This window comes from Esox lucius, chromosome 13 (genome assembly GCF_011004845.1).
Source record: "Esox lucius isolate fEsoLuc1 chromosome 13, fEsoLuc1.pri, whole genome shotgun sequence".
NCBI lineage: Eukaryota > Metazoa > Chordata > Actinopteri > Esociformes > Esocidae > Esox > Esox lucius.
In genome coordinates, this window is record NC_047581.1 from 22,724,600 (window position 1) to 22,743,808 (window position 19,209).

Consider the following 19,209-nt stretch of genomic DNA (forward strand, 5'->3'; position numbering starts at 1 on the left):
TAAGCATTTAATGCTAGAAGAATCAATCAGCATGAATAGTTACATACCTATGAAAATAAATTATATTGAAAAAAGGCCAACCAAAAAAAAAGTATTAACATGAACTGAATCCAATCAGAACACCATGCAACAAAACTATTGATATTTGTTAAGAGAAGAGTAGCTGAGTGGTTAGTTTCTGGCCACAGACCAAAGGTTGCCGAATAAAATGCCTTCTGCAAAAGTGAACATTTCTTCAACTGAGCAAGCCATTTAACATGAATTGCTCCTTGTTAATTCCTAAAAATGAGGACTGACACTCAGTCAACGTATTCTTATTTTTCCCCCTCATTTTAATGTAGTAATTACTAATTTATTTTCACCATAGCCCATAATAGCAAATCTCTAATAAGCAACTCAACTGCATGGTACAGTAAATTTTTGTCATTTACATAATGCTAATGTTTGAATTGTTTTTATATTTCTGAGGTTTTGTGTTTAAGTGTATCAAAACATATGGGACTCCTCTGAAAATGATCACTTTAATAAATGTCACTGTTTGAGATGATTGAAATTTCATTAAAAAACTAACATTTATCTAAACTGCAGAGTAAATCTGCCTATTATTCTAGCACTCTAGTACAAGACATACAGTTGACTTAAGATCAGAAAAAGTTACCTACCTCTTCCATCTTCACAGGGAGGTAGAGAATCGAACCGTCAAATGCAACAACCTCCCCAGTGGTCGGGCGATGGTCTTTCATCATGCCAAATCGCATACTCATCGACTCCACGTTGGGACTGAAAAGTGGGACACAATTGAACCTTTGTGAAGACGAGCCCCTTTGGTTATATTTGAAACATTTAACATGAGTCAGTTAATCAGACTCTCATCCAGAGCAACTTGCAGTTAAAATGCATCCTCAGACCATTTCCCAGGATGCTACATCTTACAACGTTCTTAAACACATTTTTAATAAGCAATCAAATTAAACACTTGCTATACCTTCCTAACAGAGACTAATCAAGTGTGTTGGGGGGGGGGGGGGGGGGGGGTTCACAGGAATCTGATAAAATTATGTTTGTAGTGTCAATAGCCTCTCAGCTCTGGTGGCTATCAGCTACGCTCTTCCAAGTGGTTGCTTTTTAATGTACCTCGGGCTTTGACAGATCTGGGGAGAACTGCATTTTCCTACTATGTACCTTGGGCATGGAATAATCTGGAAACATATCTAAAATTAGACATATTTATATCCACTGTTGAATTTAAGGGCATTATAAAGAATATGGTGATGGAGACTTATGGTGATGTGGTTGTTTTTCTTGAGAGGCCAGTGTTTGAATAGTTTAATGTTTTTAATGTCTCTACTGAATTCATTGTTGTATATGTTGCATTTTAATGTTTTCAGTTTTTTATACGGCAGCTACCATGGCCAGGTCTCTCGTAAAAAATATTTTTGATCTCAATGGGACTTCCTGGTCAAATAAAGGTCAAATAAAATAAATAAATTGCTCCGTACGCACTGGGTCATACAGTCAAAAACACAAACCACGTTTGGAGCAGTGCTCTGAAGTCATACTGTCAACAGCAGATGATAGTGTTAATAATGTAGCTGCATTGAATTGTATTCAACAACCTGACCAATTCTCTCTTATTACAGGATTATTTCTTGCTTGCATTCAACCCCCACATACTGTTTGGTTAGCCACCTTTTCAGCAACAACACCTTTAGGTCTTTTGGGATTTGTACCAGTTTAGCACAGTGTTAGTGATTTTTGTCTTGGAAATGTATCTTGGAAAGATTTGGTCTATGTTCTTACAGTTGGTTGGACAACACTTGTGAAAACAGTGCCACATATTGTCAATGGGATTGAGATTAGGGCTTTACCTGGGCCATGGTGAGATACACACATGTTTGTTCTTAAACCTTTAGTGTGGCTTTGATCACATTTCCCCCAAAACTATTTTTAGCAGAGTGAAGAAGGTTCTCGTGCAGTATTTACATTTATTGTGCTCCATCCATTCTTCTTTTAATATGAACAAGACGCTTAGTCCCTGATGTTGATAAGCATCCCTACATCACTTCTTGATTACAATATGGAAATTGTGGTTGACTCAATAATGGCAAGTTGACCAGGACTTTAAGTGATTAATCTTGCATATACGCACAGAAATTCAGTCACATACACAAAATAAAGTACAGCGGCAGCAATCAGGTTTTGAATGAGACATGGTTGTGTCTTCAAAAACCCAAACATTTCTGCAGCATTGACAGTCCCCAATAACACAGTAGCCTCCATCAATCTGAATCTTTAGAGTTGTCTCAACTAGCTCTTCTAAAATGTATGTACTTAAAGTCGCTGTGGATACAGGTGTCTGCTAAATGACTAAAATGTGTATGTAAAATCAGTTGCCATACAAAAGACACTCCTCTGTAAAAGGCACATGACAGCCCACTTGGAGGCTGCTAAAAGGAACCTAAAGGACTCTCAGACCATGACGAGAGCTTAAGGGGTTCTGCAGAGATGAATGGGGGAAAAACTCCAAATATAGGAAGATCTCAAGGCAATAATTGCTTTTGATTCAGCAATGAACAGAGTGAAGGGGTCTGAACACTTGTGTGTGTTATTTCTCTAAAATGGTATGCTAAGATACCACTAGTAAGCTGTAATATGCTGGAACCCAGATTTGCAATTAGGAGGAATAAATAAAGGTAAGACATTATTGAGAAATTAAAAAAAGGTAGCTTTAAAAATAGCTGAAATATAGCCTGAGGTATGCAGACAACATTCCCATAATTCAAAGAGGTGGACTGGGGATGCATTTCTCTCTATGTTTCTATGACACTCCTGGATTGATCCATCACATCAGTACTGTGGGGAATGCTTAGTTGTTGGAACTATGGCTACACGATATATCGTTTCAGCATCGACATTGCTATGTATGCATCTGCAATAGTCACATCGCAGAACGTGTGATTTAGTAAAGTAAACATACACTCACCTAAAGGATTATTAGGAACACCATACTAATACTGTGGTTGACCCCCTTTCGCCTTCAGAACTGCCTTAATTCTACGTGGCATTGATTCAACAAGGTGCTGAAAGCATTCTTTAGAAATGTTGGCCCATATTGATAGGATAGCATCTGGCTGTTGATGGAGATTTGTGGGATGCACATCCAGGGCACGAAGCTCCCGTTCCACCACATCCCAAAGATGCTCTATTGGGTTGAGATCTGGTGACTGTGGGGGCCATTTCAGTACAGTGAACTCATTGTCATGTTCAAGAAACCAATTTGAAATGATTCGAGCTTTGTTACATGGTGCATTATCCTGCTGGAAGTAGCCATCAGAGGATGGGTACATGGTGGTCATAAAGGGATGGACATGGACAGAAACAATGCTCAGGTAGGCTGTGGCATTTAAACGATGCCCAATTGGCACTAAGGGGCCTAAAGTGTGCCAAGAAAACATCCCCCACACCATTACACCACCACCACCAGCCTGCACAGTGGTAACAAGGCATGATGGATCCATGTTCTCATTCTGTTTACGCCAAATTCTGACTCTACCATCTGAATGTCTCAACAGAAATCGAGACTCATCAGACCAGGCAACATTCTTCCAGTCTTCAACTGTCCAATTTTGGTGAGCTTGTGCATATTGTAGCCTCTTTTTCCTATTTATAGTGGAGATGAGTGATGCCCGGTGGGGTCTTCTGCTGTTGTAGCCCATCCGCCTCAAGGTTGTGCGTGTTGTGGCCCATTCTCAGTCAGTCGGCCCATTCTCCTCTGACCTCTAGCATCAACAAGACATTTTCGCCCACAGGACTGCCGCATACTACATGTTTTTCCCTTTTCACACCATTCTTTGTAAACCCTAGAAATGGTTGTGCATGAAAATCCCAGTAACTGAGCAGATTGTGAAATACTCAGACCGGCCCGTCTGGCACCAACAACCATGCCACGCTCAAAATTGCTTAAATCTCCTTTCTTTCCCATTCTGACATTCAGTTTGGAGTTCAGGAGATTGTCTTGACCAGGACCACACCCTTGAATGCATTGAAACAACTGCCATGTGATTGGTTGATTAGATAATTGCATAAATGAGAAATTCAACAGGTGTTCCTAACAATCCTTTAGGTGAGTGTATATCAGTCTACAATATATATTTTATTTCAAATGGAAAACCAGCATTAAATCTGCCTGATATAAGGTAATTTCCTCTGATTTATGGGTAATTGGATACACAGTTTATTTTTATTTTAAACACGGTTTGTTGCTGCACTTACTTGACATGCAGGCTTTGCTTGCGCACAACGAAATGGATGAGCAAGGAACTGGCAAAAAAGACCGAAATTGAGAATATGGTTGCAATAAGAAATGCATCGTCAATTACATGGAAATATTTTGGCTACAGACAGGATGATGTTGACCAAAAACAGGTACTTTGTCAAGAGTGCCTTGCAATTGTTGCCACAACACAACCAATTCGTTAGATCATTTAAGGCGGCACCACAAATCTTCATATGACGAGTGCAAAGCATCTCAATGCTGTCCAAAGCAAAAATCTATTTCGGATGCACTTGCCAGTATTACACCATATGAGAAAGGTTCCAAACAGCAGAGAGAAACCACAATTTCAATAACATTTCATGTCGCCAAAGACATGGTACCAATTAACACCAAAAGAGGGTTTTTAAAACATTATCCGGTCACTTGACAAGCGATATGTAATGCCATCACGCAACTATTGCAGAGCTGTATGAGAAATGCAAGGCAAAAGTTGAAAGAGAGCTCTCACAAGTGGTATATTATACAGCAACAACAGACTTGTGGTCCAGCCGGACAACGGAGCCCTACATAAGTCTGACCGTACACTATATTAAGGAGGACTTGCACCTGAAAAGTCGCTATTTGCAAACTGAATTTTCCCAGAGGATCATACAAGTGAGAACATCACAACAGGGATGAGAGAAGCTTTAGCTGATTGGGGCCTAGATGAGAGTCATCTAGTCTGTATTACAACAGCCAATGTTGTAAAGGCTGCACCTGAACAAGTGGACCAGATTGCAGTGCTTTGGCCACCGACTGCATCTTGCAGTTGGTAAGTTATTTTTGCACATCCAATTGCACATCCTATTTTACTACTGTTGCTATTGCTATACTATTACTGTTACATATTATGACCTAGCAACCTGTTCTGAAATTTAACAATTTGCATGAGTTTCATTGTAAAAGATGGGGCTGGGGAAGAATGAGGATTACGTACTGACAGGTTGATAGCAGAAGCATTTTCTGAAGACATCCTGTATTTCTTCATATCGCAATATATTTAGATTTTATTACAGCACACAATATTTACCCACTCTTCTTTGCAAAAGCTCTCCAAATTCGTCAGATTGCGAGGACATTTCCTGTGCACAGCCCTCTTCAGATCAAAGATGTTCAATTGGATTCAGGTCTGGGCTATGGCTGGGCCATTCCAAAACATAAATCTTCTTCTGGTGAATCTTCTTGGATGTTCTCGTTGTAAGAAAAGGCTTCCGTCTTGCCCCCCTACCCCATAGCCCATTCATATGAAGAATATGGGAGATTGTTGTCACATGTAGCACACAGCCAGTACTTGCCAGAAATTCCTACAGTTCCTTTAATGTTGCTGTAGGCCTCTTGGAAGCCTCCCTTACCAGTTTTCTTCTCGTCTTTTCATAATTTTTTGAGGGACGTCCAGTTCTTGGTAATGTCTCTGTTGTGCCATATTTTCTCCACTTGATGACGGTCTTCACTGTGTTCCATGGTATATCTAATGCTCTGGAAATGATTTTTTTCCCGTCTCCTGACTGATATCTTTCAACAATGAGATCCCTCTGATGCTTTGGAAGCTCTCTGCGGACCATGGCTTTTGCTCTGAGATGCAACTAAGAAAATGTCAGGAAAATCCTACTAGAACAGCTGAACTTTATTTGTGATTAATCAGAGTCAATTTAAATGATGGCAGGTGTAATTACTTCAATTTAACATGAGTTTAAATGTGATTGGTTAATTCTTATTTCCACTGTACATGCAGATTGGTGTTTCTGTCCCAGGAGTAGGGATGTAGAAGTTTTTAATAAACTGTTAGGTGAACACGTAATCATCACAGTATAACAGAGCAGGTTCACACTGAAAATGTGACAGATGTGAAAGAGTCTGGAGACGCAGTGGTGAATGTTATGCTGCCTGCAACACCATCCTGCATGACCGGTTTGGCGGAGGGAGGCATACCCTCGGAGGGACGCACAGACCTCCACATGCTAGCCAACGGTACCTTGACTGCTGTTAGGTCCCGGGATTTAATCCTCAAACCCATTGTCAGACATTGCACTGGTGCAGTGGGCCCTGGGTTCCTCCTGGTGCAGGACAATGCCCGGCCTCATGTGGCCAGAGTGTGTAGGCATTTCCTGGATGACAAAGGCATTGATACCATTGAACGGCCCTCACATTCCCCAGATCTGAATCCAATTGAGAACCCCTGGGACATTATGTACCGAGCATCCGACACCACCAAGTAGTGCCACAGAGTCCAGGAGCTCACTGATGCCCTGATCCAAGTCTAGGTGGAGATCGCCCACGACACCATCTGCCCTCTCATCAGGATCATGCCCAGACGTTGTCGGGAGTGCATACATGCACGTGGGGGCCATACACACTACTGAGTTTTATTATGAGGCGCCATGATGAAATTCACACAAAGTTGGAACATTAACTTTGATTTTCAGTGTGAGTTTAAATCCAGCCCTCAATCGGTTGGTAATTTTGTTTTCCATTGACTGTTGTTACATAATTTGATCCTCAATGTTCAGTTAAAATTTATTTTTAATATATTTTGTTCATTGAGACCCGATTTAATTTAATTAGATTTAATTATTTCCTTAACTTTTTTCAACAATGTAAATTCAAAATGTCAGAGAAAGGCAGACTTTCTGGGTCCTACCCAGGAATGCAGCCAAAAGTGTTGGAGGGAACACTTCGGCACCATTCGGCCTTAGCATGCAGGTGCAAGACCAACCACAAGGAGTTGCTGTAGTGTGATGAGAAATAATCCCCTGCCAGCCCTAACCTGGACACTGCAAAGCCAACTGTGCAGGCTGGAGCTCCTGGTCACTGCCGACTATGACACACCCTGGGATAGTAACATCATGTTTTGGCCTCTCAGCACTTTGATGAAGTGCTTTAGCAAGCTGCACCAAACTGTATTTTCATAGGAGATATTTAACACAGAAATTCCATTTCCAAATACATGCACTTACATGAATGTGACATGGTACTGATAGACTGCCTCATTCCTGCAGCGAATCGTGATGTGGTTGGAGCCAATAGGCAATGGTGTTCCTTTGGTACCAATCTTTTTCAATGGCTCACTGTAAAGGGAGATAAAATAAATGTAAGTGACCAAAGGATTTGCCAAGAAATTGTCAGAATCATGGTAAAACATTTAAAAACGCATTGCTAATACATTTCTGCCTGAACATATGACTGCTTTCCCACACAACAGATAATTAAAAACAGAAATAGCAACAGTATTTCTTTCAAAACAAAAGATAAGTTTGATTTAACGGCTTCAACAATACAGGTAATAGAAATACCACATGTAAATTGTTACTTTACGCACCTTTCAACTTGTCATCACCAATGGTAATGCACTAGTATTTCAATGTTGGTAGTTATTAGAAAAAGTACAGATTCCAAGAACAGAATCTATTTATAGGTGCAAATACATAATTTTTATGTTTAAAAACAGCAACGTTCAGAAAGTTATAGGAGAGTTTTTGCAGAAAGAGCAGTGGAACAGATACAAAATGCTGCATCGTGTGTGTGACCACTGGAACCACCGAGGATACTTTATTAGCCAAATAAAAATAAAAAAACGAACTTGGATTATAATATTCCAAGGGCAACATTTGTTACAAAATGTTTTATCTTGGAGTCACCAAAGCCACATCTACAATCAGACCCCATCTACACGGCAACAGCCCGTTAGGAAAGATTTCCAGAAAATACACTTTAAAAGCAATCAACACATTTAAGTGCCTGGACTTTGCTAAATGTCATTGGCGCCCCAATTGAAACTGGGTGCTATGGTTACATGAAACACAAATAGCTCTTTGGTAACGATCTTCCAGCAAGACAACAAGAACAGTGATAGTGGGGTGACTTTGGCTGTATGTGTCAACATGTTTCAGTGCTTAGCGGCTGGGTAGGCTGCTTTCATTAAGCAGTGGTGACATATAGTAGATTTTATCAACAACTGTCAGCCCATGATTGCTGTGGTTTAATGGAATGACAAAATGTTGCCAAACTGAAGATTTAAACAAAGATGGAGGATTCTACAATGTTTACTGACTAACAATTTTCTCACATGGCCTAAGACATGCACGGTACAGTGTTTAAACAAAAAATAAGCACATAGAAGGTAAAGGGCTTTTAGTTTCTAGAACAGCTTCACAATCATTTAACATTGAGTATTTGGCTGTTCTGGCTGTCAAAACCAGTTCAGCCCAACAGACATCAAGGAGTACATTTTGAGGTCAGCACTTACCAGGTGGTCTCCATCTTAAGTTCACTTTTGGTTGGAGAGCTTCCTAAAGGAATGTGGGCTTCTCTGGGTGAAGAAGGTAGAAGAGGGGCAGAGATGGAGACAGATTGGGAATGTATAGGGCCTGGGGGTAGAACAGGGGAAACAATGGGCCCTCTCCCAGTGCCCAAGGAGGGCATCAATGCTCGTCCCATTCCCACTATCTGAAGTGGCGCACCTCGACCAAGGAAGCTGCAGACAGACAAGTTATGAGTTGAATAGACCTTCTATATCCAATGTGTGTCATATACAATAGGCAACTTAACTTCTCAAATAAGATGTTATGTAATTAATCTGATTATTTATATATCTACAAAGTTTTTCAATTTTTAAAAGGAAGGCAACAGATTCATATGGTCACTGTTGAATGCAAACCTTGTAAATCCAAATTCTGTGATTTCAAACTTTTTACATTAGTAGTTTCAGGGTCATTGACCCATTACAATTAAACTTCTTATGAAATTGAGCAAATTGACAGAATACTTCAGTTCACCAGATAATGTATCCTGATGAACACAAGCAATGATCAAAAGATTTTCATCCACTAGCTTTAAATGTAAAAAAACTACAGGGTCCCAAAAGTATTTTTTTTTTTTATTTAAATTGTGCACAAAGAGCTAACAGGTTAATTGGTAGATAATTAATCATATGACAACAAAATATAAGGAATATTAAGCTCTGCAAGCACCACTAGCCTATTGAGTTGGGCCAAGAAAGAACAAGCTAAGCCACAGAGCAAGTAACCAGAGATTTAATTCAGATCAACCAACTAACTTCTTCTCTGCACCGATAACAAATACACATAACACTGCATAATTGATAGGTGAAATATTGTTGGTTGGAATAGAATGTTTAGGAGCTTGTCTGCCTGTACGTTGTTATTATGACCATTATGACTTCATCAACTGCAATTTGCAACCAATGTAAAGTCTGCTAAACCAACTGTTTTACCTAACGAATACACAATGATAATATGTAATGAATATCAATTACTGGAGAATTAAAGCATAACACTGATGCGTTCCCGGATTCAGACACAGAGGGTTCAAACAACTTACCAACTGCAAGATGCAGTCGGTGGCCAAAGCACTGCAATCTGGTCCACTTGTTCAGGTGCAGCCTTTACAACATTGCCTGTTGTAATACGGACTAGACAACTCTCATCTATGCCTCAATCAGCTAAAGCTTCTCTCATCCCTGTTGCGATGTTCTCATTTGTATGATCCTCTGGGAAAATTCAGTTTGCAAACAGCGACTTTTCAGTTGGAAGTCCTCATTAATAAAGTGTACGGTCAGACTTATATAGGGCTCCGTTGTCCGGCTGGACCACAAGTCTGTTGTTGCTGTATAATATACCACTTGTGAGAGCTCTCTTTCAACTTTTGCCTTGCATTTCTCATACAGCTCTGGGATGGCAACTTGAGAAAAATAGTTGCTTTATGGCATTACATACCGCTTGTCAAGTGACCGGATAATGTTTTAAAAACCCTCTTTTGGTGTTAATTGGTACCATGTCTTTGGCGACGTGAAAAGTTTTTGAATCTGTGGTTTCTCTCTGCTGTTTGGAACCTTTCTCGTATGGTGTAATACTGGCAAATGCATTCGAAATAGATTTTTGCTTTGGACAGCATTGAGATGCTTTGCACTCATCATAAGAAGATTTGTGGTGCCGTCTTAAATGATTGAACAAGCTGGTCGTGTTGTGGCAACAATTGCAAGGCACTCTTGACAAAGTACCTGTTTTTGGTCAACATCATCCTGTCTGTAGCCAAAATATTTCCATGTAATTGACGATGCATTTCTTATTGCAACCAAATTCTCAATTTCTGTCTTTTTTGCCAGTTCTTTGCTCATCATTTCGTTGTGCACAAGCAGAGCCTGCATGTCAAGTAAGTGAAGCAACGAGCCGTGTTTAAAATAATAATAATAATAATAATAAACTGTGTATCCAATTACCCATAAATCAGAGGAAATTACCTTATATCAGACAGATATAATGCTGGTTTTCCATTTGAAAAAAATATATATTGTAGACTGATATACACTCACCTAAAGGATTATTAGGAACACCTGTTGAATTTCTCATTAATGCAATTATCTAATCAACCAATCACATGGCAGTTGCTTCAATGCATTCAAGGGTGTGGTCCTGGTCAAGACAATCTCCTGAACTCCAAACTGAATGTCAGAATGGGAAAGAAAGGTGATTTAAGCAATTTTGAGCGTGGCATGGTTGTTGGTGCCAGACGTGCCGGTCTGAGTATTTCACAATCTGCTCAGTTACTGGGATTTTCATGCACAACCATTTCTAGGGTTTAAAAAGAATGGTGTGAAAAGGGAAAAACATCCAGTATGCGGCAGTCCTGTGGGCGAAAATGCCTTGTTGATGCTAGAGGTCAGAGGAGAATGGGCCGACTGATTCAAGCTGATAGAAGAGCAACTTTGACTGAAATAACCACTCGTTACAACCGAGGTATGCAGCAAAGCATTTGTGAAGCCACAACACGCACAACCTTGAGGCGGATGGGCTACAACAGCAGAAGACCCCACCGGGCATCACTCATCTCCACTATAAATAGGAAAAAGAGGCAACATTTGCACAAGCTCACCAAAATTGGACAGTTGAAGACTGGAAGAATGTTGCCTGGTCTGATGAGTCTCGATTTTTGTTGAGACATTCAGATGGTAGAGTCAGAATTTGGCGTAAACAGAATGAGAACATGGATCCATCATGCCTTGTTACCACTGTGCAGGCTGGTGGTGGTGGTGTTATGGTGTGGGGGTTGTTTTCTTGGCACACTTTAGGCCCCTTAGTGCCAATTGGGCATCGTTTAAATGCCACAGCCTACCTGAGCATTGTTTCTGACCATGTCCATCCCTTTATGACCACCATGTACCCATCCTCTGATGGCTACTTCCAGCAGGATAATGCACCATGTCAGAAAGCTTGAATCATTTCAAATTGGTTTCTTGAACATGACAATGAGTTCACTGTACTGAAATGGCCCCCCCAGTCACCAGATCTCAACCCAATAGAGCATCTTTGGGATGTGGTGGAACGGGAGCTTCGTGCCCTGGATATGCATACCACAAATCTCCATCAACTGCCAGATGCTATCCTATCAATATTTCTAAAGAATGCTTTCAGCACCTTGTTGAATCAATGCCACGTAGAATTAAGGCAGTTCTGAAGGCGAAAGGGGGTCAAACACAGTATTAGTATGGTGTTCCTAATAATTCTTTAGGTGAGTGTATGTTTACCTTACTGAATCACACGTTCTGCGATGTGACTATTGCGGATGCGTTCATCACAATGACGATGCTGAAACGATATATCGTGCAGCACTAGTTCAAATCAATGAAAAGAAAACCCCTGATCTCTACAAGGGTCAAAAGATTCTTAACTACAGAGTAATGTTTGGTGATCAAATTGCCATTATTCAGAAGTGTGAATACCTGATCTAAAATGTAGTCAACTTTCATGATGCTTTGTTCATTAAAGTTAAAATTATTACTTTCTAACTTTCTGAAAAGACAAGGTTTGCATACGACAGAGGGGATGTGCACACCAAGAAGTGCACGATCAAATCACCTCCACATTAACAACGAATAACTCAATAACCATTTAAACCAAGATAGGCATATAACAAACATGATGTAATTGTGAGAGGAATATGTATTTATGTAACCAGTATTAATGATGCATTCTAGAAGCATTACTGTCAAGCTGTGAAAAGCACTAGATCTGAATAGCACTGAGGAATTGGCCTGTCACCTCATTCCTTATTTTTCTTCCTACCTGCTGCCTTGGCCCATCATGTCCGCAGATAATCCATCTCCCCCTTGGATCAGTGTCTGTGGTTGGCGCTCTGCATCAAAATCTCCAACTGCAGCCCTTCCTATGGCAAAAAAACACCAGGGCTGTAAATTAATCATTCAGTTCACCCTTTCTCTGCTATTCCTTGTTAACCAATTGATAGTTACGGATTCACCCACTACCTAAAGGATCCAAAAAGGCAAAGATCAGCATATTGCCTCATCACATTGTTTGATAAACTAGAAAGTAAGCAAAACCAATATGTCTGAGGTGCTGGTCTACTTTGCACCTCTGTTACAGGACTACCAGCCATAGGCTTGAACCCAGTTAGGCCGTTTCCATCCTGAGGCCTAAGGAGTATTTACATTGAGTTCTCAAAACATAAGATGTTAACTGAATCAGAAAAACAATATGTCTGATTTAAACTGCGTATCTGGCATTGAGCTGCCAACCTGGAAGAGTAGTGTCAGAGTGGCGGTGAGACCCTCACACCACTTAAATCAAAGACAAATTCCTTTTCAACCTAATAATGACATTGACAGAAGACTGTCCAAGTGGTAATTGTAGGCCACATCACAGGGATAGGCAACATTTTTGTCGGGACTGCCCATTTAATGTTTAATCAGTTGATTAATGTCCACATGTCAAACTGACTGGATGGCTAAACCAAACAGAAGCTGTCAACTTATTGCCACAGTGCTCCACCTTAAAAGATCTACTGTAGGCCTGATGCTGAAGGCAGCACAGACTTCTAAAAGGCATGCGTAGATTTGCTTTTTCAGGGTTCAATGTGATTTTACACACTGTTTTGTATATTTTATTGCAAGGCATTGTATTGAGCTCATTATTGAGGAAAGCCTATTCCCTTGGTATATTCCCCCATCAGAAAAGTATTTCCCATGTTTAGTAATGAACTGTTTTACTTTCGCGTCTGCCTCATGCAAAGTTTGTTTTCAAATTATGCGGTACACTTAAAAAATCTAAACCAAGTTCACAACAGAGAAGCCAGCCAGCATGGTCCTTATGTAAAACAAATCTATATTACACCCTTGCATTGACGAATCCAGACATAAATATGGAATTCAACAACAAAAGTATTTTTTATAGAATTATTACAATTCAAATTACAATTTACCACTATATTTTGCCTAAAATTATCACCCTTCCATTGAAACAGGAGAGTTCATATTTTAAGGGATAGTTTGTCCAAAAATCATATTTCGATGACAGTCCCCTTCTTTCCTCGAGTAGGTTCATCAGGCACACAGTCATTTTTTAAAACAATCCGTTATTCAGCTCAGTCACAGTCTGTAAATAGCATTATTAGCATTGTACAAATTCATTAATGGAAACCGTACATACCCCTATCGCAAAGCTACATTGCAAGTGTAAAACTCCTATAAAACACTCCAAACTAAGACAAGTGGTGTTGTTTACCTGAAAGAACATGACAAAAGCTTGGAGAGCAGATAAAGGTGGACGATGGTGAACACGTTAATCCCAACCCTTGCCCAGAATATCAGGAGGCAATGTGTACTTTGTACATTATAACATAGAAATCAGAAGTATTACTTACAATTTGTCTCGTCTCCACGGGTTAAACTGGCTGTATTAAAATGTTTCTTGCAAAAATTGTATGTCTCGTTGGTGAAGTTGCTCCATTGATTCTCCCACAATACGACTCGGGAGAGGCAGAGATATTGTCCCAATTGCAAAGCAGGTAGAATTTCATAAACTCAAGATCCACGAGCAGACAGAAGTCGAAATCGATACTTACAAACATAGGAAATGCAGATGTTCTAAGTTTATTTATCAAATGGATTGAATAACAGTGTCATCCTGTACAATGAAATTCTTTTGACATGGCACCCGACATCTAGGTAGTAAGAATTAAGAAATCTATAAAGCAAAAATATAGCAATAATATAAGTGTAGAGTAGCAGCAATTTTAAAAAGCTAGACGAAGCAACCTATCTTCACATAGCTTGTTGAGATAAAAATTCACGCTCACCTTTTGGTAAGAGAACATTGGACGAACTATCCCTTTAAGCTCATGATTTTGTTGTGGTGTTTGCAGAGGCTCATATCACACATAAAAAAATAGATAAAGGGCTTGTGGGTTGTGAGTCTGACAGTGCTAGGCTTAACATATATTTTTGCAATAATTTATGAGAACTAAGCTATAGTCAGCCTCTCAAAGTAAGCTCAATTTCAACTGCCACCCCACACCATTGTCACCCAATCAGTGTGGAGCAATAAGTCTAAACAACGCTATGGGAACTGCATGTTACAGCAGCATTTCCAACTGGGTTTGGGGTTGGTGTGAGCTTCAGAACTTTACTTTATCCATATGGTCTGGAGTTTGGGGATAAATTGTGTGGATAAACAGGCTTGTGTGGTGAAAAAAAACAGCTGACCCATGCACCACTACTGCCTATGGTGTTCATATGGAGGTGTGATATTAAAAATAGAATTACCAAAAAAGAAAATGTATGTTAAGGAATTCTGAAAGAAATTCAACAGAATCGGCTAAAAACTTAAACAGAATTCATAGTGCCCTATACATATCTGTTAATATGGTACTCACATATGTGCCATCAAAATTGTGACTTATCACAACACAAAATATGAGCGTTTCTGGTTTAATTGGTTTATAGCCATGTCCAGCTGTTCTTGTAATAAGCAATTATCAGAAGCAGAATTTTTTTCACAAAGACAAACATTCTAGCTAGCAATCAGGGTGGGAACAGGGCTCCTGTCAGGCTTTAGTCTTTTCAAGGCCAGAAAAGATAAGTATGGGGGTGGGATTGATACAGAAAACAAATAAAAAAATCCCCAGAACATTATTTTAATAAACTATCACCAAGAAAAAAAAATGTATTAAGATTGATTAACTGAGTCGGAAATCGCGGGTTTTTGGCATGTGGAGGTAGAATGTTTAAGGCAGGTGGAGACACACAGTAAAATTACTAACAGTATTGTCAGAGTCAAGCATCCGAGTGGCAGCGTAAAGAAATTCTCCCACAGATCCAAGTGTTGTGGTCTACATTACCAAAGTAATCTCCTTCCAGGGGCAGCTGAAAATGTCTGCTCTGTGATATTTTGGCTTAGACTCAGGTCACAAGATGTTTTGGAATTTGAGCAGTAATATACCACATTACATTACAGTAGAAACTTGCATTTTCTAGGAAAGATTACACAGAATAAACATTTGTTAAATGCTTTTGTTGTTTCTATTAATTACTTAGTGAGCAAGTTTGAAAACAACGTCAAAAGTTCAGTTGCCTTTTCAAAACATACTTTTTGATGTCCATCTTGATGCCTACAATTCTATATTTTCTGCAGATAGGTTTATGACATAGGGAGTGACTGATGTAGTTCCTCTATGCCAAAACTCATTAATTGAAAACAAATCCTAGTAACTTTTGCCTACAGTAGGGTTCACAAGAGTACTCTTTGGCCCTAATCAGATGTAATGCACTACACATTAATCTTGTCTTTCATAGACACAATATTACTCACCTAAAGTCAAAGCGCCCCTGCCCCAGGAGCTTTTTGATGGCTCAATCCCCATGCCTCTGAACATGGACACCAGAGAGGAACCCTGGCCTTGAGTGGGCATGTGCATCTGTCAATTACAAACAAATTAAAATATTGTTACAAATCTTACCATAATGTTGTAACAATAGAACAGACACTTTTAACCAGAGCAATTTAGCACATTGAGTGAACGTAACCATTTTCATCCTGGCCCTGGGAATCAAACCAGGCATTACAGGTGCCATGCTCTGAGCTACATGGGACCAGAGAAGAAATAAAACTGGCCTGAAATTTTAAATGAATAACCACGTAAGTGCATTACACTAGAATCAGTATTTAAATGTGCTACAGCATATACACCTACACATGTTTATTGAGCTTCCTTCCATCAATGATAAATATATACACAGCTCTTCAGCAAGAAATATGAGGCAGCCATCAGGCATTAATACAAGCAGCAGTAGGGCACATAGGGCCTATAAGAATTAGCTCAAGATATAAGAAAAACAGAGACAGAATACAACTGCATCTATAGGTTAAAAGGTAGGTCATTTTTAATTTCCAAAGACTCTGTAACTGAATTCAAAGTCATGACCTGAATAGCTATAACAACTTAGACATTAGCTAGCTAAGAGACATTATTTTAGTTAGGCAAATGCTATTGCTACATGTAGCTTTGTGGTTTAGTGTCCTGACCGTGACAATAAGGTTGTGTTAGAATCCCAGATCTGACAAGGATAAAACAAAAACTGTGTATGCAGTGACTGTGTATGCACGTGCGGTATATACACACACTCATTGGCCACATCATTCAATAAATATATATAGCTGAAGAGAGTGAAACCCTGCAGTCTCCAGCTACTACTGTAGCCCATCTGCTTCAAGGTTCAATGCTTGGTGCATTCAGTGGTAACTTTCTGCACTCCACTGTTGTAAAAAGTGGTTATTTATCAGACCACTCTTATTAACAAGGTTATTTTCACCCACAGAACTGCAGCTCACTGGATGTTTTTTTGTTCATCACATTATTCTCTGTGAACGCTAGAGACTGTAGCGTGTGAAATTCCTGGGTGGTCATGTCTGGCACCAAAATTCATACCACAGTCGTAGAACACATCGTCCCCATTTTTATGTTAGGTCGAACAACAATTAAATCTCTTGACCTATAAGGTATACATGCTGAATATATGGAGCTGCAGCCACATGATCACCTTTTTGGCTATTTGCAATAATGGGCAGGTGTAGCAAATGTTACCACTGAGTGTGTGCCAAGACTAAATCTTCATTTGACTGAGCACAAGTGGTGCAATGGAACTAAAATGAATTGTCTGACTAAACAGGCTTGAACAACGGTTTGGATCGAAATTTGAAGCCTTTATCAACCGTAATAACCTACCTGCTTGGTTAATTCTTCCTCTTTTTGCAGACTTGGCACCCCCTCTGGAAAGTTTTCCTTGGCAAGCTGATCTAGGAGTGATTTCCCAAGGTGAGGCTCCAACCCACAGGGAGCCTCTCTTGCCATCCCTACTGTTGGCTCCGCTGTCGAGAAAAGTAGACCTCGAGCACGTCCAAGTGTACCATATCCAGGTGTCGGCATGGTTATCCCCTTTGAATAGCCAATGTGGGGCTTGCTTTCTGGGAAGGGCACTCCCCTCCCATATTGCATAAGCGGTGTATCACCAGTGCTGGTGAAACCCCTTGCTCGTCCTAAGCCAGCTGACTCATTAGCTGCAAACAGCAGGCCTCTTGCTCGTCCTATTGCTGCCTCATTTGACGGAAGTCCACGCCCCTGCACATTCTGCTGCACCCAAGGCATTCGGGCCCCACCAGTGATGCCTGGGACCCTAGGCTTGTTTGGCTCCATCCCTGCTTTTTTTGCAAATAAATAAAGTGCAAATAAAAACACTTATTGGTATGAGTGTTAGCATGAGCTAAATACGTTGAGAAAGGTAATAGATAAATCATCAGTGGAATTCTGATGTTAAGTTGGCTCTATATATGAATTTAGTTAGCGGAGAAACATTTCAATCATCTAGCCACCAATAAAAAACGTTTAGTTGTGCAGCACACACATTCAGAGACAGGGTCTGTATCTCAAATCGCATACTACAAGTTAGTACTTTGTGGATGATGGTGAAGTATGTACAGTTTAGTAAATACTAAGCTAGTATGTCAGTATTGGGACGATTAGGACATACTACATAGTCATAAAATTGCGTCAACAATTTTGTCACTCATAGATAATTTTAGATAATTTTGTCACTCATTAACATCATGAACATTTCACTAGACACAATTAAGCATTGTGTTGAAATGACTTGCGTATCTTATGAAGTTCCCTTCCATCACAAATAGTATTTATGAACTGTTTTGCCACTAACCGTTGTAATAGCTTATAAGCCAGTAATAGTATCTTACTAGAAGTCATAAGAATTGAGCAATTACTAGCAAGACTGAACACGAACTTTACACAGCCGCATATCTTCAATTTTATGGAAGGACAACGTTCGTTTTTTTCCATACGTCAATGACATTGACGCAATAACTATCAATATAGGTAACGATACATTTTTCGTCAAGTCAAAAGAACATAATCGTGCTCAAGGGGTTAGTCAATATTACCCAAAAAGCATGCCTACTTCGAAAATCCACCAGAAACAGTAGACTACCCTGGAACTTTTGGCATACTATTTTCACCGTACTATGGTTTGAGACATACTAATATTCTCGTTTACTCATCTAGCTTACTATATAGTATACACGTATGCGATTTAGTATTCACAAAGCACTCTGCTGCCTAGTACTACCCCCCAAGGCAAACGTACAGCAGCGAACTTCTGTTTCATGATAAATAACTAACCAGTCGCAAAGTTTGATTTATCTTATGGTCATTGTGTATTTTCTGCCAAACATTACAGCGACTACTAAACATATACACAACCGAGTTACTATTCAGAAAGTTAAAGGCAATATCGCTAAATTATGTCTAAGCGCATCATTTGCTAGTTAGCTAGCTAGTAACGCACTTGCTTTTTCTCGTCGGCACGTGCTACTTGTAAGTACACGCTGAAGGGAAAAACTGGAGCCGAGAGAGATTTTTAGCAACGTGAATACTTATTTAATTTCGTGAAACGTGGTTTACAATTAGAACTCCTAAGATTCTCACCAACTGTTGCTGTTCTTAAATACGCATGAATTGAAGTCCAGTACTGACTTTCTGCCAGGTGTTGCTAAAATTACAGGGAAATGTTTGGACGT

At 39.8% G+C, this 19,209-nt stretch overlaps 1 protein-coding gene across 3 annotated transcripts in view; it reads right to left on the bottom strand.

The window, feature by feature from the left end:
• The window catches only part of piwil2 (piwi-like RNA-mediated gene silencing 2), a 49,069-nt gene extending 29,860 nt beyond the window's left edge, over positions 1-19,209 (bottom strand). The window contains exons 1-7 of one of the 3 annotated variants that reach the window (XM_010902801.3): positions 19,118-19,209; positions 17,348-17,817; positions 15,934-16,039; positions 12,394-12,493; positions 8,559-8,786; positions 7,270-7,380; positions 663-780 (exon numbers count right to left, since the gene is read on the bottom strand). In XM_010902801.3, the coding sequence (XP_010901103.2) occupies positions 663-780; positions 7,270-7,380; positions 8,559-8,786; positions 12,394-12,493; positions 15,934-16,039; positions 17,348-17,815 (1,131 nt within the window). In that variant the 5' untranslated portion in view covers positions 17,816-17,817; positions 19,118-19,209. Of the gene's footprint in view, positions 1-662; positions 781-7,269; positions 7,381-8,558; positions 8,787-12,393; positions 12,494-15,933; positions 16,040-17,347; positions 17,821-18,977; positions 18,997-19,117 lie in introns of those variants that run through there. The other 2 variants (XM_010902800.3, XM_020052207.2) reach the window with 2 other exon arrangements.